This window comes from Perissodus microlepis, chromosome 19, assembly GCF_051167445.1.
Source record: "Perissodus microlepis isolate ML-2025 ecotype Zambia chromosome 19, ASM5116744v1, whole genome shotgun sequence".
NCBI classification, from domain to species: Eukaryota; Metazoa; Chordata; class Actinopteri; order Cichliformes; family Cichlidae; genus Perissodus; species Perissodus microlepis.
The window spans coordinates 25604728-25632057 of record NC_140479.1 but is presented as its reverse complement, the minus strand read 5'-3'; the positions used below and the strand labels follow the sequence as shown (position 1 = coordinate 25632057).

At 40.7% G+C, this 27330-nt stretch overlaps 1 protein-coding gene across 2 annotated transcripts; it reads left to right on the top strand.

Annotated features, from left to right (window-relative positions):
- Window positions 1-746: 746 nt before the first annotated feature.
- Window positions 747-27330, top strand: zfyve28 (zinc finger, FYVE domain containing 28). 2 transcript variants are annotated; one of them, XM_084914626.1, is made up of 14 exons: window positions 747-1151; window positions 17649-17789; window positions 19769-19906; window positions 20083-20285; window positions 20420-20509; window positions 20609-20698; window positions 20781-20882; window positions 20972-22459; window positions 22658-22753; window positions 23457-23620; window positions 23710-23826; window positions 25161-25265; window positions 25404-25507; window positions 25606-27330. In XM_084914626.1, the coding sequence occupies exons 1-14, from the start codon at window positions 1116-1118 to the stop codon at window positions 25735-25737; spliced, it is 3006 nt and encodes a 1001-aa protein (XP_084770752.1). In that variant the 5' UTR covers window positions 747-1115; the 3' UTR covers window positions 25738-27330. The 2 variants fall into 2 exon arrangements, with proteins under 2 accessions (XP_084770752.1, XP_084770753.1); XM_084914627.1 differs by lacking the exon at window positions 22658-22753 and having other exon boundaries at window positions 749-1151.

The following is a 27330-nucleotide window of genomic DNA, read 5'->3' as shown; positions in this document are numbered from 1 at the left end:
GTTTTACATCTTTTTGATGTCATTTGACATCAAATGACTTTTAACTTTTTTAATTTTCCACCAGGAGCAGCAGAGGATTTTCTTGGAAAATGTGAATAAGTAACACAACTGGAATATATGGCAGGTCAGTTTGACACACTTCCTCTAGATTCTAAAATTATTGTAATGTAGTAAATTCAAATTTGTTACTTAGGCAACAGAAAACAACTGTCATTAGTAAACTTTTCTTGTCTGTTGCTTATGTTTTATTACATGAGGAAAAAGAAAGTACACCATCTTTAAATTTGAAGGGTTTACATATTATCAATAAAAATAATATGGCCCTCACTTAGTCTCAAAATGAGGTTAATTCATCCTGGGATGAATTGCAAATGATGAGATATTATGCTGTATTTATCCAACCAAAAACTAAACCAAAAGGCAGCTGCAGTGTGTGAAGAACTAAGAGACTCTTAAAACGTCCATAGAAGTTATAATCATGGTTAGAAGTTTACATTCACTAATCATAAGCTTAAAATGGTAATGTCGTGGCTTGTAATGATTTCTTTGAACTGGTTTCTTTTTCCAGGGTATACATCGTTAATAACCCATATTCAGAACAATGGGGTAGTCCAAGGAACTCAGTAAGGTTCTAAGAAGGAGGATTGTAGAATTGTGCTATGAGTTTATATCGAGTTCTTTTGGAGAAAGAAAGCTATTTTTGAAGGAGCACTTGAACGCACCACTTCCTGGGAAAGTGGGAGGTGAATGTTGTCAACGTGACTGTCATCGAGTAACGTTAGAGGGGCAGAGAACAGCGGAGCCTTCGGTGCTCCAGTTGTCTGTATCGTAGGGGACTTGGAAAGTGACTGGGCAGGTGGAGGGACAGGTTGCTAACCTCGGGCTTCAGGGAAAATGGAAATAAGTGGTTATTTCCCAATACCTCCTTTGTGCGCCTTCAGAGCCTCGGTGTAACGTTCAGGACAACTTGCCGTACATTGTCTTTTTTCCTCCTATTCCTGGGACCCAAGAAGCGCTAGCTAGCTTAGCCGCCAGCCAGCCGCCGATAGTGTCAGACACACAGGTACAGGAGAAGAGAGGAGGGGTTGGTAACAAAGGAAGGTGGCGAGGTAACGATGAACCGCTTTCGAAAGTGGCTGTATAAGCCTAAGGTAAGTTGTTGTGTCAGCCCCTGCAGTCAGTCATTTTTTTATGCATAGAGCTCGCTAGCCTGATCATTTCATAGACTGTCAGCACATCTGCTAACGTTAGCCCGTGATGTTACATTGTATTAATCAGCAGCTATCCCCTTTGTTGTTGTTGATGCTTTTGTTTTGAAGCTGCAGTCAGGACTAACAATGCTACAGTCTGCCAATTTGGACTAATACTCATTTACTTACATCTGTCTTCAGCTGACATTAGTGTTCATGTGATTCTGTCTTGTTATTTTAAAGGTTTGAAATACCTTAATAAATCAGTGAATAATAACAATCACAAGACCACATCAGAGCTGAAAAAATAATCGTTTTGCTTGTAATAGTAGTGTCATTATCAAGTCGTTACCACATAAGAGGAAATATTTTAAAAGGATAATATATATTATAACAAAAGCTCATGTTTTTAATTTCCTTAAAAACTATTTGTTTTCATTATTGATTCTGCTGGATATTTTTTAATAAACGGGTTTATCATTTGGTGCATATACATGCTAGAAAATAGCACCTTTTTAAAAAATAAAAAAAAGTGCAAAAAACATGATTAAAATAAAAGTATGTGTTTATTCCAAACAAAGAAGAAATAAAACATGGCACAGTTTACCTGAATTTGTTATTCTGGTTGACGTTTTCCAAGATCCAAACCTTTTTTAAAGTAGAAGGTGACATATTAATATGGTTTTGTTGTAGTATCAGTTCAAAGTCCAAATATATTTTATTTATATCAGGCAGGACAAAGACACTTTGTTACAATTGATAGGTGGACTTTAAGAAAACATTGTTTTGTAGCATCGAAGCCTTAAAGACCACCAAAATACCTACCAGCTATTTTTCTCATGCAGTTTATTTAAAATATTGATTGTCTCAGCGCTGTATACCATTTGTGAATACAGCCTGAAAAAAGGCAAAACAATCAAATCCTGCCCGGGAAACACATTTGTCAGCAAAATTGTCACTTTTTGGGTGCGCTAGTAATGGATGTGCTGTGATTCCTTAAATCAAGCTCAAAGTGTGGAAACATGCTTGACACAGCAGAGGAAGTATTAAAGGCTTGGTTGCCTTGTTAAATGAACAGTTCAGTATATGCCAACTGCAGCACCTTTTAGGATGAGTGAACGTGAACATTTCTCTGGGTTGAAAATTCTTGTTAACTTTAAACGTAACTTTTCAATGTCCAGAAAATTGCTCCACCCTTTCATTCGTAACATAGCAGTGTGTTTGTGTCAGTATATTGACTTAAGGCTTGCACTTAAAAGGTTAAACCTGTGTCATAGATGCTGTACATTGTAAGTCTTTAAAGATTATTAAGCCTCTTAAACAAGCTGTTGACTGGTGGAGGTAACTGTTATTTCTTGGCATGTTCCTGCTTTACTGAAAGTTCCTCGATGATAATGTTCAGAAAAACCCTTGTCATAATGATACCTGTGATAAGAGGTAAGTCAGCTGATAGGTCACTGTGTGTTTGAACTCCACACTCAAGGAATCATCGGACGAAACAGCGGTGATTACAACATATCCTGCATAGCTAAGCAGTTGTGATCACTCACAAGGCAAGCTAACCGAGCTTGAGCCAAACTATAGACCATAGACCATGGGTGGGCAATTAATTTTCCCAAGAGGCCGTATGAGAAACAGGGACTGTTGTGGACTTGCCCTACATTATGATTCGATTGGCTAGCAACAATGTGAGCAGAGCAACATAGTTCAGGGAGACAGATGGAGTGGTGCCAGCCTGTTATGGTAAAGAGTGAGCTGAGCTGTCGATTTAAGTGCCAATCCTAGCTAACCTATGGCTTAAGATGCGTTCTGGGCACCTCCTAAGTGAGTTGCTCCGGTCCCATAAAGAGGGGGTCCAGGGGCAGAGCAAGGACATGTTCGAGACATCTCTTGGCTGTTTTAGAAGCACTTCAGTGTCCCCCCAGAAGAACTGAGGAGGTGGCTGGAGACAGGGTTTCCTGGGCATCGCTGAAAATAAATAAAACTTAATTAATTCATGTTCAATGTAAAGGGATTGGAGGAAGGGAGTTTCTACAGTTCATTCACACATTGGCAATAAAAAAAGTGTTTAATACGTGAAAAATACGTTTTGCATTCGAAACCTTTAAAAGGTTTGGCAACACGTATTTCTAATTGGGAGCATAAGTAGAGTATAAGTCAGCCTTCTTGATAATAGAAAACTGCTGAATCACATCATCATTGGGTAATTATAATAAGAGCTTTTGCAACAGTAGTGTCACACAAGGCTTAGATGAAAGGCCTCTGATTACACTTTGTCCACCTGTTCTGGACCACATACACACACCTGCGTCATTCCCTATTCCTGAGTCAAACTGTATTTGCTGTCGCAGCATTTTGGTGATCTGGGGTCAGGCCAAAGTGTTGGGGTTCACCAGAGTATTGTTACATTCGTAAACGACTACTGCCTCTAAAGTGCTGAGCTATTGCATCAGTGCCTTTTCTGCCAAATCACAGCTATGGTAGGATTGAAAAGAATTACGCATGAGTCTGTGGGATTTAAATGACCAGTTCTGCCTCAAAGGAGTGGGGAGAGGCGCTAAAAGCTTCTACAGTTGTGCCAATCAGCATGAAAAGGCAACAGTAATAAAGAAAGAAAGTTCAGATGACTTTGGCACCTGGTGCTGAAGAGGCACTTTGCTAGCCAATAGTTGTTTAATTTGTTCTAAGAAAAAATATTTCTGTACTAATTAAAATCTGTTTCCATCCCCCATATTTTGGCATTTATTGTCAAACACCACATTGCATTGTCATTTCCATCAACAGTAAGTGGTTTATCACTGAACTATGCTCTCCTGGAGATAGAAAAATGTTGAATCAGCTTGTTCCTTTGACTGAAGCAGAGCTATTGATATTTCCATAGCTGCTCTGTACCTCTAAGATAAGTCACACAGAGCAGGACTTTTTTTGCCCCTGCCACACAATCCCTTCTCAGTCAAACTCAATGCATCAGTTCCTGGACAAGATGAATGTGTAAAGATGGATGTCCTGCTGAGAAGTGCGCATGGGTTAGAAGGAGATAATACTGCACTATTGACAGGTTAGGCTTTTTACATACTTTGTAGATCCTTAAACTGGTTGAGCTGGTTTTTATGTAGCTAGTTAGGCAACCCAAATATCTATAAAGAGCTCTCCTACTTGGTGTGTTTTGTAACGCAAGTTATATTTAGTGTGGCGAAGAGTTGTAGATCAAAAAGATAAGCTTGGAGAAGGATTAATAAGAGTGTGCTACATTGCACATTGCAGAAAACAAAGCCAAGACCAATGTTGGCTAGTGTTTCCTCACCTCTCGCTCATCAAGTTGCACAGTGACTGATTACAAAAGACAGGCAGCTAAACCTGGGCATTTCCTCTGTAGCCTGTGTTCCTCTCTGTGCTGTTATTCCATCAGGCATTCAGGAGCTGACCTTCAGCTTCACACCACCTCATCTGTCAGTGTGACGGGGCTCACAGGTCGCACCGAGCCCAGTGCACGCACCCCATTCTGCAGCACGCTACTAATTTTGCCCCTCTCCCCACAGGACATTTTAATGTGTAGATAGCTCATACTGCACTCCTCTTTATCTTAACGAAGCAGGTGATAACTTTTGTTTATGGTGTGCTGCTGCTTAATCTTTAGCATGGAAACAGATTGACTTTTAGCTCGCAACACATCAAACATCAGCCAATGAGGTTTCCTCTTGGCAGATTTGATTAATTACATCATATTTCTAATAACTACTAGTGTAATTTAACAACAACAGTAATAATCATAATACTGACAATAATAATTTCATTTGTACAACACTTTAAAAAACGTAACGTTTTGACTAAAACCACAAATTAAAGATAAGTTCACACACATATAAAGACACAGTCAGCAATTATTCCATCATACACACATTAGATCTGAACTATGGCCCAAACCAATGGGAGGAAGATTAAAGAAGCTAACCGATAAAAATTAATTTTCAGCAGGTATTTGTTGTTGGGCTGGGGAAAGCTGCTCCAATGTTTGAGTCAACATTCCTACATAAAAACTCAGAGGGAATTTTATATAACAGTAAGCAAAGCTTGCATGAGATCAAATCTCTCGAAACTATGCATTTTTTATATAAAGAACAATGCTGTAAAATTATTAACATGTAAATGAAACACGTCAAGGCAGGCAAGTATTTATCATGCTCATAAATCACTGTCAAACCATCATATGAGATACTCTGAAAAAGTTTATTTACACCATCAGAAAGACAGCGAGGCGCGCTGACAGCTGACGGTTTCGACAAAGAAACAGATTTTTTGCTTTCCCTTTGTTCTCTCATTGTTGCCGGCTGTGTGGGCCCTTCTTGAAATGCATCATTTGAATTTGATTTGAAAAGAAATGTTCATGTATGAAGAGGTGGCGATGACACACAAACTAACAGACGCATCTGTTTGGAAAGTGGGAAAAGGCACAGTCATCAGACTTGTGACGCTTCACATTCTGGCTTTTTAAAAGACCAAAACCTAACACAAGTTTTCATTCCCATTAACACAGTTGTTACTAATACATTTATTGAATTATTAAATGGCTTCTAGGAAGAAGAGTTGAAACGATTAATAGACACAAAAAAATCTGATACATTTTCAGATGATTAGATAAATATTAATTCTGAATTGTTGCTTCGGTTTTAAATAAAACGTTGGGTTTATGTCATTTGAAGATGTCAGCTTGTGGTCTGTGATATGATGATTTTCATTGCAATGTTTATGTACAATACAAATATTGATAGTAGTATATATCTTTGAGTTTATGCTGGTCAAGAGTGTGCATTTTTACTTTGCTTCTTTTTTTAGTTTTCAATTTTAATCTTTATTCTGTCTTTTGTAACAAATGTGTAATTACATGTAAAGTATTTACATAATCCTTGTTTGTAGCTTTAATTCATTTGATTTCGTTTTCTTGTCAATATGCCTCCAACATTTAAAATTTTATTACACTTCATATATATTCTTATCAGAGGGAACCATAGCTGCTTATTTATTCTGTAATAATTGCTCCATGCTCTCGCTGTGCTTGTGTCTGGGGTTAGTCTTTGCACAGCCAGTTCTGCATATTTGCCGCAGGCTCGGTGTGCCAGCAAACTGGTGAGCAGTGGTCACTGTGGTTTCATATTTAGCCCAGTTTCTGGAGTTCCTTGTGGACATCCCATTCTGCTTACCCAACAGCCACGTGGTAATTGATTTGGTGTCAGCTGCTGGGATTTAGAGAGCTGACCCTAGTGCAGATTCAGGCAGGCCAGGCAATTGAAAGCCTTTTTAAATTCATTGCAGGACTGTAAGCAGAACCCACTGTAAGAGGTGTGAGGGCACGATGATTGAAGGAAAGTAGCCGTGGAAAACAGTGAGATTTTGAAGTACCACAGAGAATCAGCAAGTCTCAGTCCTGACTGAGGGGGATGTACACTTTTCTGCACCCTGTTTTTATTGGCATTGGTACCTTTTAAATTGCTCTCTTCATTATCATTGATGAAAAACATCACGATCACCTTTATCTGTATTTATAAGTTTGACTGTTCTTGGAATTACCTGTAAATGAAGTGCCACCCCTCATGATTTGGCTTTTGTCTTCCTAGCAGCAGAGGATGTGAGTGACAGAAGGAAAGGAGAATAGTAGGCTTGTATTTCTAGGTTAGAATTTGGATTTGGCTTTAGTTGAGAATAATGCAGCTTTTTATCAACACTGTAGGGGTTTTTCTTACTGAATTTTATAACTAAGAACATTCATGCTTTACACACTCTTTGCTTAACTGTTTATGTAATTATCAGATTATCAGTTTGTGTCGTTTTTTTCTGTAGCTTTTATGTACTCAAGGCCTCAATAGCAAGAGCTATTTTTTTAAAAGATTGCACAAACTGGTATTGTTAAGTTAAAATGAAAAGAGAGAGCACATAAATATAATAGTGACAATAAGGGAAACAATATGAAAATCTATAATTTCTTCTAGACACAGTAATGCTCTGTAATAGGTAAAACTGTTTTTGAAGGATTGGAAAGATACAGATTAGTAGTTTGGCAGCTGTAATGCATGAATGTAACAATAATGGGATAAATAAAATATATCTTATGTTATCCTAAATTTTAAACTCAGACCACTAGAAATAACACATTGGATGTTTCAGCACCAAACCTATTGTTCTTTTAGTTTTCTTTGCTTCGCCCTTTTATCGAGTTCACCTAAATGGGGATTCAGTCTGGAGACTGCTGGTTTTCCATCATCTGAAGCCTGCCTTGTCCTCTTCCTCTAATGTTTTGGGTCATTATCTTGCTGCAGGGTGAACCACTGACAAACCAGTTACTTGTGTTTATTTGTTGCCATCCATATTGAAGCATCTAGTACTAAATCCCGCAGTGCAGTATTTTCCTGATAATACACAGGTTGTCCCGACTCTTCCTTTGCACAGACAGAGGGGTTTCTAACTAACCTTAACCCTAACCTATGGAAGCATCGGGTTCCAGTGTTTTATTTATTTTCATTGCTACAAAAATGCCGTAAGATCATTTTAAAAATAACTTTTTAACATGAGTTTATTTCTTTTCATTTTAAAAATGTAGGATTTTTGACGGCTATGAGCAAAGCACCTGCGAATGAAGTACCCTCCCCCACACCTTGGGCTTTGCCTACCACCTGCAGAGGATGGGAGAGAAATGAGGGAGAATGGCCAGTAACTTGGTTGCAGTCAGAAGTAATGCCGTTCTTTATCAACACTAGAAAACTGAAGAAAACTTTGCAATGTTTCAAGGCCTAATTTACTTCTGGTGCTAAAGGGAGGCTTTAAGTTAATGCAGTTCATGACTAACAAAACAGTCTGTGTTCAGTAAAAGTTTTTTTTTTTAGCAGTTTTCCACTTACTTTTGTATCATGTTAATCTAAAATTTAATGCTGGGTATGCATCTAGCTGTTTTGCAGTGACGTTGAGGTATCAGGAGTGGACTTTTAGGTATAATGCCATGTGCACAAGCATGATGACTGGCATAAATGTAAGCTTAGTTTACGCTTGCAGTTGTTACCTTTGCTCATGGTGGCATAAAAAGTAGTCATTATTGCTGATGACCCAGTGTCAGGTGGTTGTGTGTTTCTTAATTTTGTAACCTGCATCACGTGGCATGCATACAAACTGGTTGACGTGGAGGCATGAGTCTATGTACTGGTCTTCCTTTAAAAGCATATTTACAGACTATCAGTTGGATTCCCAGTTGTCACAGAAGCTGTGCTGGGATTGCTCAACCAAAAGGAAAATGTGCGACTGTCTACAGAAAAGTGTAGATAAACCGATAATTGTCGCTGTGCTTGAATGACATAGTTCCTTTATATCACCTCTTCTGTTGCTATTACAGCCGTGTAGCATATACTTTTCTCAGCAGTGACGTCTGTCATTTAGAGGTAGACAGCAGTAAGTCAAGCTCAAGTATAAAAGGTTACAACGCTGCGTTGACTTCATAATTGCTGTGCGCAATAACTGATGCATCAGGCATAACCACAGCTTTAATCTCCACCGACGCCAAACAGAGGTGTGTGTTTGCCCACACAAGTACTGTAGATATCCCGGGCTGTCATTGTGTGACATCCTGGACAATACTCATTCTCATTCAGTGATCACAACAGTCAGTATGTGGACAGAATTAGCTCGATTGACTTAGAAGTGTGTGACAAAACTACGGGGAGGAAGTGCGTTACCGGACTTGTGTGTTGATTCATTAAAATCAGGAAAATTCTTAAAGTTTGGTCATCGCAGCATAAGAAAAGGGTCTGAGCATCTCCACGAATGCTTTCATCTGATTGGGACACCGAGCGATACGTGGAGAAAAAAAAGTTGTGATTTTATCAAATCTAAAAAAGCGTTCCCTTCTCTAGCCTTGATCCAGCAAACATTACCGGATTGTATAACCAGATTATTTCTTGCATAAGAACGCTGAGGTTTTTGGGATGAGGGGTGTCCCCATGTGTCACCACATGACCATGGGGGGGGGGGGGGGGGGGGTTGAATACTGGACAAGCCCCAGGGCCACCTAAATCCTCAGTGCACTTGTGTGTTCACTCTGCCTGCTCGGACCATGTGCTGGGCACATGCTTGGGTCATTGCTGTAGTACAACACCGGATTATTTCCATCCCTCACAGAGCAGACGGGCTCATAGATTATGTCATCAGCCCAGATGGGTTGAGCACTTTGATAATACTGAGTCAGTGCACTCAGTTAAGTTGGTAGCGTGCTGTGGACCCAGATCAACTTTCAGCTGGTTTGTGCAGAAATACTCCTCAGACATGAACACAGTTAAAGATTTATGTATTAAATATCTTAAAATGTGGTATTTATGGATGAAAGCCGACTGTCAATAACTCTGAGGTAGGAAGGAAACTCCTGACGCGAGCTGAATACGAAGGGAATGACTCAACATAACTGGAAGTAAATCAGCATAACACGGCATTCTTAGAAAGATTATACTTTTTATTCGGCCAAACCTCATATAAATAATGGTTGCAGAAGTTTCCTTGTTTTCTACCAAAAAGATTGGCTTGCTCTTGCCATGGCTTTTATGCTGAGTCCTGAATAATAAATAAGGTGATGAACTGTTCTCAGCTGCTTTCTGTTTTTTCTTTTTTTTTGCCAGTCTGCCAGCTGACTGAAAGAAGCAGAATGAACTGGTTTCCCCCTACAATATTTGCCTCTGATCGTTGGAAGGAAGCCAGAAGGCAGCAAATTGAGCCTGGAATAGAGTATGGAGGGCACAGCAAGGTTTCTCATAAGTCCCTCAAGTGGGCTTAATGTGCATGCACCGATGCTATGGATGCTCATGAAGCATTAGCCTGACAACCGTCATCATCTGCACAGTCTGAATAGGAATGAAATCAGCAGCTCAAGAAAAGAGCTGGCTGAGATGATCAAAATGCTGATCACACAGCGGCAGGGAACTTTCAGTAGCACGTTTCAATGAGAGTCACGCCGGCACCACATGTTATTGATGTTAACGTTGAACAAAAAAAAAAAAAAAAAAAAAAACCAGCAGAAATTCGACTGAGTCATTGTGAAATGATGTTTGAGGGGTTTTTACTCTAATTGTCACTCTGGATGAAATCTTGGGATCTTGGTCACCTAAAATGATGAGTTTTTGACCGCAGTGGATGGAGATTTAGAGTCATCCCAGACAGAGGGCACCCAGGACAAGTGACAGCAGGACTATAACAGGAGAGTGGCACGCCACAGGGGACAAGAGCCAAATCTGCTGAATCATTTCCTCACGCAAGGTAGAGCTGTCATTGGTGGTGAATGATGATAACACAACTCACGAGTTCGGGAGTCAAATCCCCAGACGTTTACAACTTTTATACCACGATATGACTCTGCTATTTTAAGGAAATTTTAAGAGAGATTTTCACAGTTATTCTAAAACTTTTAACAATTTTCTCTAAACTTTCAAAGTTTTTTTTATGTAGGCAGATGAAAGCAGGCGCTTGTTTCCAATGGATAGCTTGCCTTTTTTTTTTAATTTTTGTTTGCTTTTTTAGAAGAACCTGTAACATCATCATTGACTCATGATGCATGTAACAAAGTATATTACCACTGGAGACTGTGGATCTGAATCTGTGACAGAGGACTGATCTGTGTTTTATTACTTTCAAAGGTCTGGAAAGCTTTTTTAGTGAATAAGTCATCGGTTTACTTTTAAAGGCCAGTAAAGCTATTTCAGTGAGTATGTCATCAGTTTCTAACGAACATGTGTTCTGCTCTCCAGTCGATACCACTTAACTACTGAGTGTAAAAGGGACCTTGCAGATACATTATTATTTTTAAATGTAGTTATGAGTCTTTTTTTCATCTAGTGGGCGCTAATGTAAAAAATAATTTGGGTTTTGCCTCTCCTGGAGGGTGTCAGAATATACAGCATGTGCAGTTAAAATGTTTGTAAGGTCGTAAGTCCACTCCTACTGCCTGAAACTCCTTGTTTGGAGTCCAAGCTTTTATTCCATGACTTATCTACATAACCATGTGCCACATTTGCATAATGCCTGTTTAGGCACGCCTAGTTTGGCACGCCTTCAAACAGACTTGTTTCAGCTGTGAGCATTTCATACCAGATGTTGCATTGTCGGTTGGAACAATGAGTACAAGTCTTGAAAACCCAGGAGATCACTTATAGTTTTAATTGCAGTGTCAACACAGCCACCCATTTATTTTCTTCCACTTATCCAATTGCGGGTCGCAGGGGTCCTGGAACCTATCCCAGTTGTCATGGGGCAGGAGGCGGGGGAAAATCACACCTACAACTAAGTTAGAATCACCAATTAATGAAGCCATGTATGTCATTGGGTTGTGGGATGAAGTCTGAGTTACCCCAAGAGAAAACATGTTTACTCAACACAGAAAGGCCCCTGCCTGAATTTGAATCTGGGGAAAGAGTGCTAACCATCACACCTCATCTTATAGTTCATTACTAATGAAAAGAACATAAAGTGGCTATCAAGTGCTTTAAATAGAGAATCAACCTAAACAAACAAAACGTTAAAAGGTCAAAAGGCTAAAATGGATGAGATGAGATTAAAGGTTTTGGTGCAGAAGATTTTCAGGTTTTGAAAATGGGCTGCTGTAGTCTGTATGTCTTTGTGATGGCTGCATTAGTCCGATAATGTTGTGTCTGTTCACATGTAGCACATTATAACTCAACTAAATTTAAATTCACTTGAGCTGGTGCAGCTGTCTTAAAGGTTTTCACACAAGTGTCAGAAAAGGGGGCTGATGCAGACGTCTACACTGCATGAAATTCAGTCCTTTTATACCTTTGTACTAACTCTTATTAAATTATTATTCAATGCTGTGTGGTTCTGTAGACCAAACAGCTCACGCATTCCTGCCTTTACCTAAATCAGCATGCCGTGAACACTGCTTGCCTTTGACTTATCCCCCATGATGCAATGCTGCAGGAATGTTTCCTCTTGTGTGAGGAATGCAGCAGGAGGAGGCTATAGGGTGGTGTCTGTCTCAAACACTTCTTTTCTTCCTTCTTCAGCGTTGGCCTATATCCTTCAGAAAGTCTCCAACTGAATGCCGGCAGACTGTGAGAAGTGTTGTGTCCGGACTAGAAAAAGGTCTTTCACTGTCCCCCACTCCTGTTTCCTGTTTGGTCATTGACATTTGTATCATAGGCTCGCTCATTGTTGTTCAGTTGTCCAGTCGAACTGGCCTGTCTTGCCACTGCTGATGTCACAGCTTTTCTCTCTGTTCAGAGGTCGAATTTAGACAAAGAGGATAAATACCTCATCTTGCGATCATTTGGCTATATTCCTGTATGAATAATATTTCGTTTGTGTTCATTTACCATTAGCCTACACATTCAGAGACACTTAGTTATATATATATATATATTTTTTCCATTACAGTGATGCCAAATACACTCATGAAATGACAGAAGCATTTATTTATTAGCTAAACATCAGTATCAGATGATATTCCCTTTAACCCTTTATCACCCAAGTTTCATGCAGACCTGATGGACTTATCTCATCTTTCAGGAACCATATGAATTTTCTTTCCCTCCCAACATAGTCAAGGAGTAAGGTAATGTGAAGCTCACATGGTAAAAACTAGGCGGAGCTGGGGATTTTCTGTCAGTGTTAAGATAGCAGTGATTACTTTGTGCTACCGTGATACACAGCTTATCTCTGTAAAGCTCATCTTCTCTTCTTTCCTAAACTGTTTTGTCACTTGAACAAATGGTTGAACAAACGGTCATTTAAAGATTTAAAGAGTGCTTGTAAAAAATGCTCACTCAACTTTGGACCACTAAAAAAATCTTGATAATCTTAGAATTATGACTTTTACTAACATTTAATGGCTTTTCCCCCCAGAAGTCTGCCTTTAGTCTCAGTGATCTGACTTTTCCTGTATAAATCTACCATTTTTCTCACAATTTGGGTGTTTTTATCCTCATAAACAGATTGAAGTCACTGAAAACATTTTCATTCATGAATTATTTTTAGTATTACCCTGGATTTATCATGTATTCATTTATAGTCTATGTAAGTAGGGTGTAAAGCAACCTTGTTAAGACAGAGAAGCATGCTCAGACTCAGTTATGTGTGTTTGTATGGCCTTCTCTGCTCCCTGCTTCCATCTTATTCAGTAAACATAACACGGCATATGAAACATTGCATAAAAATTCACACACATGAACAAAATGTGCTGGGATATTATTGATTTTACTCGCAGCAAGTTGAAAAGCTGTGTTTGGATACAAAGTGGGTGTCGTATTGGCAAAACAAACATCTGCCCTATTGAAAGAGCCCTAAGCTCGAATTGAAATGCTGATCTGCTTCACTTTAGTGCCGCTGTTCTCCAGTCATCTTAACATGGGTCTTTACCTGGGAAAGACACATTATCTTCCTTGTGATTGCATTGCCATCTAATAAAAGTTTGACCTTGACAAAAAAATGTACAAAATGTTCTTTTATTGTGCGCTACGTGTTAATTAGGATTGCCGGGACGTGTTTGGTTACTGCTAATAACCTTTCTAGAGCAGCATGTTCACAGTAGTTTTTCACCTCGCAGTAATAATGCGACCCAGCTGTAGGAGATATCTCTGTTTTCTTCTTGCTGTTTGTTTCATTATTAATGAGCAAGAGAGTGAGGGAACAGCACCATGTATCATATTCAGAGAGAGAGAGAAGCGCACCTCCATGGGGAGAGCATCGTGCAACAGGAAACACTGCAAACTTAAGGGAAAAGATCCTGTGAGAGGTTCCGATAAATACCAGTATTCTCTGGTCTTTCACGTCATAAAAAAACACTTCCAGTCAGTGCGCGGCAGGCAAATGTTTACTGGTGCAGCTCTCTCTGCTTCCAGTCTGCACAGTCATGCTGGCCTTTTGAGCTCCTGTGCCATCACCGAGGCTGCGTGGTTTGTGATGATGCACATCGGTATGTGGTCGCCGTTTTCAGAACCATTAACCTTTTGGTTAACAGAAGCCCTTCGCAGGATGTGTGTGTATACATTTGTGCACACTTGAAATGGAAATTTGGTATCTAGATTGTCCAGTTAAGTTTGAATTGCAATTATAGATGAACCGTTGTTGTGTTTCCATTTTTTTAACGTATCTTTTTCTGCCTGGTGTGTTGTGGCTGTGTGTGTGTGCTTCGCGCTAAGCCTTGAAGTGATTTGCTGTGTTGTGCGTTTTCGCCACAGTGAAGAGCACATGGCAGGAGATATCCACCAGCGCTAGGCTCTCTAATTACACCTGCTCTTCCAGGGAGCTTTTATACCACAGTACTGTGGAAAAGTCTTGCGCCACTCCTCATTTCCTTGTATTTGCTTCCAAGGAGCCAAAATGTCTTGTAATTTCTTAAAGTTGCCTTAAGCAGTTTAGTTAGTTTTCCACGCTTTCTGAGGGTATTTCAAAACGTTTTTATTTTCACAATTTTAACACAGTTTGATGGGCGTGAAATAGTTTTTGCACCAACATTGTAATTCCCAAAGATATATTATCTGAAAACATGACATATCATGGCACAAAGAAGTGACAGGGCTGAAAACTATGAAAGGTTGTTGAACAGTATCTGAAAGTCAAGTCTTTAAGCAAAGACTGGATACATGGCCCAATAACTGGAGTGAAAATCAGTGGTTACATGTCTTATGGAGTGATGAACCCAAAATGTTAATTTCTGGGTCAAATGTATGGAGGAGATCAGGAGATGGGTACAACAGTGAGTGTCTGTAGCCATCTCTAACACGGTGGAGGCTCTGTCATGGTTTGGGTCTGTCTTTCAGCCAGTCATGTTGGGGATCTTGTCAGAATTAAAATTATGAGTGCAGAAAAGTTATTGTCAGATTTGATCCACCATACAGTACGATCTGGAAAGCAACAGATTCATTATTCAATATGACAATGACCCCAAATGCACTGCCAATGGAGTAAAATTGTTCCTGGATAGGAAAAAAAATACACACACGGGAGCCCCAAGTTCAGCATTATTGAAGCAGTGTTGGATCGTCTTGATAGAGGACAGAAAATGTGGCCAAACTTGAAAGAACAACTCTGAATGCCCTTCATATGTTTGCACCTCTAAACACTGCTCAGATTTCTTATTTTCCTAACAAAACTTAAAGAAATAAGGTGTGGCTCAAGACTTTTGCACAGCATTGCTTATAAACCTTTGTTAGCTCCTTTTGTTTAGATTTTAGCAGGATTAGTCATTTATTTCTTCATATGTGTGTGTGAAATGTGCGTATGTACGAATATGAATTTCTATTCTACGCTGGCCTTTACAGTGCCCTACTTACCTGATTTTATTTTTGTCCCTAAAGATCAGCAGTATGTTGGTTTGTTATACGTCCTCTATGTCCTGTTAGTGCTTAATTGCTTTGGCGTGACTTCTCCCTCTGTTGTGCTCTTTTTATTTTGCTCCTTTATTTGTGTGAGATTAGCTCCTGTATGAGAAATGAAAAGTTGCCTTGAAGCGTTAAATTGACAGCTGGGTACAAAGTACGTTTACATAAACACTCCACCTGTTAACAAAAGGTTAAGTGGTAAAACAACGTTAATAACAACAGAGATTTAATACAGTATACCACTGACTTGTACAGCCTACGCAGAAAGTGGTAAGATAGAGAACAAAATGTATTTATACCTAGAAATCCACTGTGCAGTCTACAAGTGGTAATGAATGAATACAACATACAGTTCTCTTACTTGATTATTAGTTCCTCAGTAAAGAGTTGAAGAGCAAATTAGAAAATATTTTTTATTACTTTTACTTGGTTTCCTTTCTGTTAGAATTTGCAGGGTGGTTCTTTATTGTAACTATGCTTCTTGGCAATAAATCTTATTCCACTTAATTCCCTTAAATGTTGCCATGTTTAAGGAGAAATAATAATCAGTAATAATCAACCAAACACAAGGCTCAATGCATACAGTTAACAAGAGAGAGAGCATACAATGATGAATAATGATCTACACCCTGTAATGAAAGTAATATAATTAGGAAATCCATTTTGAATCGTGACATCATCTTTCAGCTAGAAATCTGTTTTGTTTTTTTGCTCAGCTGTTAGAAATTGAGTGACTCACCGACCCAACAAATCCATCCAAAAATCTTGTTTAGCTTCAGCTGTATAACCGTAGCGTTTTGTTAAGTGAGCAGAGCGTCAATTTTTCTGTTTTTTAGTAACAAATGTCTGATAAACGCAAAACAAGGGCCGCTATTGGATGACTTCTTGTGTTTTATTGTTAGGGCATTTTAAACAGCACCAATTTTGTTATGAAAGGTTAGGTAACACAGGTGTTATTAATCATATTTAAACCCGAGCAGAACCTTTGCCACTGTCGTTAGTAACACCTGTGTTTCCCTGCTGCTTAATGTGAGAGGGTTGCTGCGAAAAAGGCCTGTGGTAAGATGCATGAGTGTCTGTCTAAATCCAATCCAGGCTAACACTAAGACATAACCATAAAGTGTGCACTGAATGCTAAAGTCAGTTTGAGTATATGTATCTTCATAAGAATGATCACAAAAGCCATCGGTAGCGATCATGCTGTTAGCCCTGTGACTGGCAACCTGTCCAGAGTTTACCCTGCCAGGGTCCAGCTCCCCGTGACCCTGAAGAAGATAAGCTGTTAAGAAAATGCATGGGTAGATGATATCAAAAACACAACAGATACGTGACATATTTTATATATCGACATCTGGGTCAGGAGTCAAACATCTTACCAAAGTGTCTGAAGACTTCCAAGTCCTTGCTTTACCTTGTCTGTATTGTTTCTAGTAAAGGTTTTGTTGTTTGCTTTCATGTATCGTGATTTCTTCTGTAAACACTGTGCTTTTTATGACATGTACGATTAGGTCAGATGACTTTGTGCCTTGTGCCCCGTCCAGAACCAGTTAGGGTGCTCAACCTTTTTGAACTGCTTGCTTTGCCGCTAAGTTAATAATGTTTACTAAATGAAAGACATTCACTAAAATATTAAATGAACACTTCATGGTTTTTTAATTGTCTGACAAAGTAACATTCTGGGGGATCAGTGTCACTCAGGATGATTTCAAATGCTTTCTGTCTTTAATAATTCCATTCAGTGCTTATGTTTTAATACCCAGAATACTCAAATATGCCTAAAGATGGCCAATTATATTATATTATTTGCAGAAAATGCTAATATACTAGTATAATACTAATATGCTAATTTTGTAGCTAAGGCTACCTTTATCAAAAAGGGAGAAGAGGCTTTATGTGATGGATGAGGCACAATAGTTAAACCCAGAAGTGAATAGAAATAATACCCCTAATCTCTATAGATGAAAGATGGTAAGAAATAACAGTGAGTGATAATAGGATAGGTACACATCATAAAGTAATTGAAACTTATAAGCTTATGCCATTTACATTGCCTTGCTTTGATTGTTAAATACTGAAATGACTGCTTTGTGTTTCTGTGCAGAGGACAGACCCTCAGCTCTTGGCCCAGTTCTATTACGCCGATGAAGAGCTGAACCAGGTGGCCACAGAGCTGGATAGCCTTGACGGCAGGAAGGACCCTCAGAGATGTACCCTGCTGGTCAACCAGTTCAGATCCTGTCAGGTTGGCAGATAACAAGCAAAACTTTCACTGTCTTTTATTACAAGCAATGCATGTAGATACGCGAATCTGGAATTTAGGTAAATTAACCCCTATTTTGGGTTTGGTTTTGATTTCCTTTGCTTGTTTTAATGTAATTGACATGATTACCTGACTCTAACCTTATTTGGCCTCTCAACTAAAAATAAAGACAGCCACTATTATCCCTTTCCGGACACAGGCGTGGTGATATGACTGTTGCCTTAGTAAACACTGCATGAAACAGTCTTGCTGATAAGTGAGATAAGTAGACTTTGCTTGGAAGCCATCAGTTGACACAGTTAACTTTGCTCTGATAACACAGAGCCCTGTGTCATGTGGGCTCTCTGTAAATGATTACCGGAGTGGCTTCTTTAGAAAGAGGCATTTTATAACCTGAGATGATTTCCTTTTGGGATTAGAGTTGGTTTATTGGTCTCATTTTAATCTTCTGAATATAAATCAGGTTGAATCGGAGCCACAGAACAAGAATCTTAAGGTGTGAATTCATGGTGGGTTATTTATGTGCTTGTGCAGCGCATTGTTGCAGGGTTTCACGAGGTCAAGGCTGAGAGGAGATTAGCGGGTGATGCTGGGCATGAGTGATGGCTGCTATGCTGTGTCATGCTGGAAGACCTAGAGGTAGTAGGGGAGGTTTTCATGTGACCTGTTGTGCCTTAGCCTCCTCCCCACTGGCAGAGCGCACAGGGAGAACCACCTAATAAGGTCATCACTTGATCCCCGACTGTTCTCTTTCCTCTCCATCCTTCCCTCTGCCGTGCTGCCACCCTTTTTTTTCTTCTCCATTATATTCTCAATTAGGCTGATTTTTAATTAGTCTCTGATTTTTTTCAATGAAAATATTTAACAGCCATTCCTAAGCACTTATACATTTAGAGAGGAGGCTTCTTAGAGTGGCTTCTCTCAAAGGCATTAAGGTTTTTTTGAGAATGACTGAAGCAGCATGATACCCCATAGCCCAGAGGCCCTAAGAATAGAAAGCAAGTACATTCAAGCCAAAATGTTGTGCTTGAACCTGCCACTGCAGCTATCAGCTCTTATTCATGGACCTCTGCGGGGGTTGCTGGCATGCTGCTCACATTATGTTGGCACTGCTGTTCTTACAGTGTGGCCTGCTGGAACAGGCGTGCGTGTGCCTTTCAAAATGGACAAAGATTGAGATGGATGGAGAAACATAAGAGACAGGCAGAGAAGAGGCCAGATGAGGACAATAAGGAGAGTGAGATGGGCTTAAAAAAAAAAAAAGGAGGAAGGAAGCTAGTCTTGTGTCATATTGTCGGGTGTCGCTGCAGTCGCAACTCCTGAATACGTGGAAACAAACATAAGTGAAGGTTATCACCAGTGTCCCCTGCTGGGAGGCGCTCACAGACGTTGAGGTGGCACTTGGACCGGCCCCAGACACATGTGCAGAACACAGCCATAAAGGAATCAGTGGTTAAGCTCTCCTTCTCAAAGCTTTTTAATCTCTCTCCTCGGGGCGAGCAGAGAAAGACGCAGTGCTGTGCCCGACAAGATTACAGTGCACAGTGCAGCTGCGGTTGAGTGAAAGGCTCATTGTAAGTCATTGTTATGGCTGTTGTACATGCCAGCGGCACATAAGCTCTTGATTAGCTCTTGTTGTATGTGACAGTGCATTTTCACTGCTGGAATTATGGGCTTTAGTTCAATGTTTTTATTGAAGGAAAATGTAGCTGTGAGGGCCATAATGGTCTCATGTGTTTGTCAAGTTGTTCCCATTCACGTCCTAATCAATGGTCCTCAGACACTGCGCTATAATGGCCTTCTTGAAAGGGTGACCGATGTTTAAGCACGGATTATTGACCAAGATTAGTTAAACAAAACAAAACAAAAAAACGCTTTTCAAGAACAGACTTTCACTCGCTCGTGTTTTTCTCTGCCACTAGTTCAATTTAGTTTTCTGTCACTCCCGTGTTCATCTGCAGGACAACGTGTTGAACATCATCAGTCAGATCATGGATGAATGTATCCCCTTCGACCGGGCCAACAGAGATTTTTGTGTCAAGTTCCCCGAGGAGATTCGTCATGACAACTTGGCAGGGCAACTGTGGTTTGGAGCCGAGGTAGTGTATTCACAACTTCATCAATCTGGGAAAAAAATGACCTTTCTCTGGCTCAAAACAAAATGATATTTAATTTTTTTTTTTCACACACTGAGTTTTTTGAATGCCAAGTGTGCCATCGTAAACAATTTAATTCTCTGTGCATAATTATATTGTCTCTGCTTGTTCCTGTCCAGTGTTTGGCTGCAGGCTCCATTATCATGAACAGGGAGATAGAGAGCATAGCTATGAGACCCCTAGCTAAGGATCTTACTCGCAGCTTGGAGGAGGTACGCAACATCACCAGAGACCAGGCCCTGCGAGACCTCAACTTGTACACCGACCGCATGAAGGACGCATTGCGACATTTTGACAGCCTTTTTGCTGAGTTTGAGCTCAGGTAAAAATAGAGACAAGACTTTATTATCAATGGTATGCACTGGGTTAATCTGGATTTATCGTCCACTTAATGATATTTCTGCAAGTGTGCCAAAAAGTCATTACGTTCCACTTTCTGTTTTCTTCCACTGGCAGCTATGTGTCAGCCATGGTGCCTGTGAAGTCTCCCAAAGAATACTATGTACAGCAGGAGGTGATTGTGCTCTTCTGTGAGACTGTGGAGAGGTGAATTTATAGACAGACATTTTTCTGCTTAATAATCCTCTTCTGTGAAATACCACACAGAGATGATGCGGTTAATTTGACTACTTTTTTTTATTTCAGGGCCCTAAAGTTGGGCTATCTCACACAGGACATGATTGATGACTATGAACCCGCACTGATGTTTACAATTCCCAGACTGGCCATTGTGTGGTAAGTGTTGCCTGTCCTTTCACCGCCCTCTTTGTTTTCCATTCCTTTGCACCCTCTTACAGAATTTTAAACATGTTTTTAGTGGGCTGGTTGTGTATCCAGAGGGACCTCTCAACCTAGACCGAAAATCAGAGGATATGTCTGAGCTCTTCAGGCCTTTTCGCACTTTACTGAAGAAAATAAGGTAAAAGCCATGAATATCTAACATGGCAACAAATGTATTTTTTCACAGTTTATCACTATGCTCCAGCTATCCTGTGCTGCTTTTTTCAGAGACCTGCTCCAGACCCTGACTGAGGAGGAGTTGATGATGCTAGAGAGAAACTTGTGCATTTCTCAAGAAGGGGAGTTGTCCACAAGCCAGGCGCTGGCCACAAACGGCGTACCAGCTCCAGTCCAAGAGAATCACTCGTCCTGCAGTCCTGCTAATGAAATCTCCAAAAGGGGGAGTGAGGGAGAAGAGGAGCCACCGGCTGTGCTTGTCTGTCCCAGTCAGGAGGAAGAGTTGGCAGGAGTGGAAAAAGGCTGGGAGGAGGTGGAAACTGTGAGGGGAGAGGAGGAACAGGAGCAGGGTTTACTCTGTGAGGAGGCAGAGGAGGCTGAGCTGGCATGCTCCATGCAGTACGATGAGGAGGAACTGGAGCAGCTCAACATGATGGTGTACCGCGTGGGAGACGAGATGTCGACTCTGCTGTCACCTCCCAGCCAGGGTCAATCTCCAGCCCACGATCCCAACAGAGGACAGCCTGCAGGCTCCAGTGGGGTTTCCAGCACAGAGGTCTCTCCACGCAGAATCTTGGGGAGCCGAGGAAGGACGGGCATTTGTACAGAGGAGGAAGACAGGGTCTTCTTCATGGAGGACCTGGATGCAGCAGGAGAACACATCACCAGAGAGCCTCGCTGTTATGTCACCTCTCCTCCCAAAGAGTCTGCTCGTCCTGTGCAGCGCAAGCTCGCACCAAGGCAAGACTCGGTTAGGAACGGCTGGTTTTCTGAGACAACATCTGAGCAGCCTTGTCCACAGCCACGCAACCTGAACACACACTGCCCAACTGCAAAGTGTCCCCCTTGTACTAATGTCCCTGGTTCAGAACCTCTGCCTTACACCAATGGGTGGGACATGGGTTTAGAGGGGACAGCGTCTGAAACAGCTGAAGTCATCGCCCATCGTATGGGAGGCATGAAGCTGTCTGCTACAGTCATCTTCAACCCTCACTCACCCAGCTTGACAGAGCTGGCTGTGGACAAGCTGCTGCTACCTCGGCCTACTCCCTCTGAGATTGAGCCCTGTGGCCCCCTGGTGGCCACTCACTGCCTGCTCAACTCTTGCGTCTGCTGTGGCAGCTGCGAGGATGGCCACGAGGATGCCATCACCACAGAGACTACTGGACTCGGTTTAGGGCTCGCTCTGGGATTGGACAAACATTGTACGACGCCTGCCTCCAGCGCTGTCATTCAGTCCTCTGCTTGTCGGCTCCCTCCTCGTCCTCACGAACACAACAATAAGGACGACGTGGCTCATTTGAGCCCTCCTTCCTCCCGCTCTGCAGAGCCACTGGAAGAGGCTCCTGGGCTGGGACACCAGGCTCAGGATTGTAGCTCTAGTGTCAGAAATGGAGCCTCCCCATGTAATCACCAGCTGAGGACTGAAAAAAGACATGCTAGTGGCGGCCGACAGAGGGACAAGGAGATGGATAACGAAAATCCAGAAAATAAGGATGTGAAGAGGTACACCAAAGAGGACAACAGGAGAAGCTCCAGGTGTGTTTCAGTTTCATTTTACAACATTTTATGTGGCGAACATGGACTCCTCCATGCTCCATTAACACATATCCAGTTTGTTTTGTTTTCCTTAATTCATCACAATTTTCCCCTTTCTTTTCTCTTAATATTTATATCCGTTTGTTTTGTTTAAGTCTTTATATATATACATGAATTTCTGTATTTGGTTATTTTTAGTTTTCAGAACTCTCCACTCAGCTCTGTGTCAGGTAGTGACTGTGAGAGTGTGTCGGTCACCACATGTAGTCTGTCAAGCAGTGCATATACACCCAGGTAACAAATCATTCATCCAAATGTGTGTCTGTCTCATGTTTGTGCTTACTTCCTGCTCACATTCACAGTAACTAAAGAAACCTTTAATGGCTAATTTTTAAAAAATGATGCATTTGTTAATTTGGGCAGAGTAAATGGTGTTATTGTGCATTTATTACCACTTTGTATTAAAGTGTAGCTTCAAAGATTTTATTCCTGGACTCCACCAGAGTAGCTTTGCAAGGTTAAGATGGTCCTCATTTATTTTATTTTGGGCCATTAGTTAATTTACTGTCTAAATCAAGCTTTTTTAGCTCCTCTCACTTTAAGGCAACTCCACTTTTGTTCTGATTGGCTGCCTCTTGCAAACAGAAGGTTTGAACTGAGGCTTTGTAGGGGTGCTGTTGTCACAGCCAGAGCTGTGTACCAGAAGTGACTATATTATGAGTACCCACTCTCATCTACATTGTGCAGTTTTCAAGAATAAAAAAGAAAACAGAAGCAGAGCATTAAGAGCAAACTGAACCGTTTGGCTCTCAGGATGTCTCGTACATAGTGAATTTGTATGCATATATAAGAGGAAAATCAGGAAAAGGATAATTGGTCCACTTTAAATATGGAAATCTGCTTTTATTGATGTAAACTGACTGTGAAAATGATGTATGGACGTTTGGGGACAGATGTTAATTGATGATCCTTCACTGTGTCTCACCGCTCCCTTCAGTCCTGTCAGCAGTCTGACTCCCAGCTCAGGGACATCAGAAGACCCGGACCAGCAGGAGATCCAGCTGGCCGTACAAGTTGCCAAAGCAGCGGCCAGAAACAAGATCAGATCTCGTTTCCACAGCAGCAGCGACCTCATCCACCGTCTCTTTGTCTGCATATCAGGTATAAAAGCTCTCGTTCTTTATTCGCTCTCTACTCACCTCTTTTTCTCGCTTGGCCTGATCTCCATTCTGTGTTTTTGTGTGATGCAGGTGTTGCTGATCAGCTGCAGACCAACTATGCGAGTGACCTTCGCAGCATCCTCAAGACTCTTTTTGAAGTCATGGCAACCAAGTGTGAGGAAGGAGACAATGATAAGCAGAAGAAAGGTGTTTTTTGATTATGAGATATTTTTAGTGTTACAATATTTTGCTTTCTCTCTTTAACAGACTAAAGACTGAAGTCAAAACAGCCTTTTGAATTAAGCAGAAGTAGTAACTAGTATTTAGTCATATTGCTCAAAAGATTAAACTTTCTTATAATGATTTAACCAGTGGCCACAATATGATTTTCTTTTAATCAAAACAATGGATTAAATGATCGCGTGACAGTGTAAAAATGAATGCTTGCATTAATTATGTGCAGAGAGTGGTCATTGTTCACTTGAATAGCATCGTTTTCTGAAGCCAGCTGCTTTCAGTGAAAAGCTCTTTAAAAACACACCATACCTACCACCTTACTTAATGAGCCTGATGTTTCCCTAATGAGGCTCCATGTGAAAAAAATTAACTCTAAATTAACAGTGATAGGTGCGCACCCCCAAGTGAGCAAAAAAAGCTGCTTAACATAAAACAGAACACATTTCTGATCATGAAAAACTGCTTGTTTAAAAATAAATAAATAATAATAGTTTAATCCCATCATAATGGGATTTAATCCCCCATCTGAAAAACAAAAATCCTCAAATGTAGTCACTGGAGAGCATGTTCAAATACTGCTATTGTCTTTATCCTCATTGCCACATTTGCAACACCTGATATTTGCATCAAAAGTCTCAGTTAGATGCAACATAAATAAATAATAGCAAATGTTACTAGCATTTTAGCTCTTTATGGTTGGAAACTGACGAAAAATGGTGGCAGCTGGGTCTTTGTAAGGAATATGCCCTGGTTTCATTATATAAAGCTGTAGAGTTAAATTTTCCTCGAGTTCTGTTTTCTTTAAATAAAGCTGTTAGGCCTGCACTGTCGCCCCAAAATTTTCTAGATGGCACCTGACAGGGGTGCAAGTGCACATCAGGCATGTCTTTTTACACTGCCAGCTCCCTAGTACACACAGTGTTTTAGTGGGGCTTTTTCTGGTTGTGTCATATTAGAAAAATATGCTAAAAAAAATCACAAGAAAAATACACAACCACATCAAAACAGAACCAGGTGCTTGGCCCAAAACAAGCTGATGACAAATGTAATAAAACGACAGCTTGCACAGTAATGGACATAGCAGTGCAATCTTAAATTGCATGCTGTTAGTCACATTATCTAGTCACTTCATCCTCCCATTACTGTTTCATATTAACAGTTAATTAAGTTCATATGTGAAAACAGCTTAGAAAACACTATAGGGTCTTTGCTAACAGCAGTTTTGCACTGTCGTTTGTAACTGAGCTGTTAAACTAAATAACAATCAGTCACACAACACACATTTCTTCTTTTATGGTGTTCAGCGGGGCCTGTTATGTGCAGCGCAGTCCTGGAGGACTGTGCTCTGTGTCAGGAGACCATTTCCTCATCGGAATTGGCAGCCAAGGCCCGTGAGGGCCAGTTCGAAGGTCAGCAAATCCACAAACAGACCCACACAGATTTTTTTTTTTTTAAATGTCAGCCAGTTCCTTTCTCCTTCTCTCAGCAAACGTTAAGCTGGTGACAGCTCTGCTTTGTGTTTACTGTTTCTCTTTGGCTCTGTGCAGACCCTCCTGACTGGGTCCCCGATGAAGCCTGCAACTCCTGCATTGCCTGCAAGGCTCCGTTCACTGTTATCCGCAGGAAACATCACTGTAGAAGCTGCGGAAAGGTACGATCTGTTCGGTTTAACGTGAACTCGATCAAACTGATAATTCATGCGTTATCATGTGGATGGTAAGTGATACACTGCATCATGTGTCGTTTCAGATCTTCTGCTCTCGCTGCTCTTCCCATTCTGCTCCGCTGCCTCGATACGGTCAGGTGAAGCCTGTCAGGGTCTGCACACACTGCTACATGTTCCATGTCACGCCCTTCTACAGTGACAAGGCGGGCATCTGACCTCAGAAAACCATGCGAATGCACAGTCTGCCACAACAAGGACATATGCAACAGACACAAAGCAAAAGCAGCACTGCTCGGGTAACCCCTAATGGTCGTAATTGTACCAGCTAAGCATGGCCATTCAAAGATGACACGTCAGAAATTCCTGACAAAAAGCCACAAAAAGCCAGATTTAATATTTCTAAGAGATTCTGGTGTGTCAGCGGGTTTCTCTGCACAAATGCTTGTACATGTTTTTTAAAAACAGGAAAGAGGAAAAGCTGGCAATAACAGATATTAAACTGGCATTGTGCAGCAGTCCTCTGTAGCAAAATCGAAACAGGCCTCCTTTTTTTCCTTCTTCTTTCTTATTTTTCCTTTTTGTTTTTTAGCTTCCGGTGTAAATGAAAGGACTTTGTGAAATATTTCCAATGCTTTAGCGAGCTTCCTATATTTGTGCCCGAACTGTCACGAGTCTTGGATTAATCAAAAGAATGTAAGTTGTGATCAACATGTAAATAACGGTAATTCTGGTAATAAAAACACTAAAATGTCTTCAGTAAACATTTGCTCTGCACTGGAACTGAAAAGCAACCTTCACCAGTCCACCAGTCCCAGTCAAGCAAAAGTGAAAGATGGATGACTTTTATATTGAGATTCCTTCATGCTTTTAATGGCAGTGAATGTCTAATTCTGTATCACTTTGTAAGATGGAGTCTGAATTTCAACAAGACTGTCCATTCACCTCTCCACGGTTATGGGCTGTGCCCATTGCTTTTACTGTTGCACCACGGCACACTGAGTTTTCTCCGGGGACTCTCCTGCACGCTGAGATGAATAAAAGGGATTTCTTAGTCATCACTGTTAGGTCTGGAAGGCCCCCTAGTGGAGAGTTGACCTCTCATTACTCAGTGCCCTCATTAGCACCACAATGTGTATAATTTGCTTTGAACCAGAGGCCTTTTCAGGTGCTGGCCTACAGGAATACAGGCCCGTTGATACTCGCTGGGTTTCTCTTTCTCATGATGTTATAGTGCAATATTGTGACTACTAATTGCAGTGGGCCTCCACATTTAAGAGACATCACTCTGCTGTTTGAAATGCATCTACAGGCCCTTTCTGAAGAGCAATGTTTTGCTGATATGTGTTTACACTGAATTATATTCATCCGTTCCTCTGGTGGTACTGACGGTCAGGACCAGATTACTTTTGTTCCCAGATTGATGTCATTTACTCTCGACTTCCTCTCTGCTCTTAAATCTGCTTCCACAGCAATGACAGCATACACAGTATCTTCCATAGCTACAGTATATTGGTTTGTACATTTGATTGCTCTCAAGTGGCCAAAATGGACCACTGAGCACCTGTTATGAAATATCACATCCTATCCATTCTGCTCTGGCTTAAAGCAGTTCCTCAGGCTTTACATATTAAGAATCACTAAATACTGCTGTATCAATCTTATTTTCATCAAAGAAACATGAACTTACTTTGGAAAGGTGTGGTTTTTCTTTTATAAAGAACAAAAATAATGTATGAAGCTATAATTATCTTTATGTTTAAAATAAAACATGGAATCATGCAGTAATTAAAGGTTGGGATATCATATTA

What these genes read in the sequence shown, in the direction of transcription:
- zfyve28 (XM_084914626.1), top strand. Translation starts at nt 1,116, where the DNA reads ATGAACCGCTTTCGAAAGTGGCTGTATAAGCCTAAG. An exon ending in TTCTGTGAGACTGTGGAGAG is followed by an intron (nt 20,510 to 20,608) that starts GTGAATTTATAG and finishes TTTTTATTTCAG; the next exon opens with GGCCCTAAAGTTGGGCTATC. An exon ending in CCGTGAGGGCCAGTTCGAAG is followed by an intron (nt 25,266 to 25,403) that starts GTCAGCAAATCC and finishes GGCTCTGTGCAG; the next exon opens with ACCCTCCTGACTGGGTCCCC.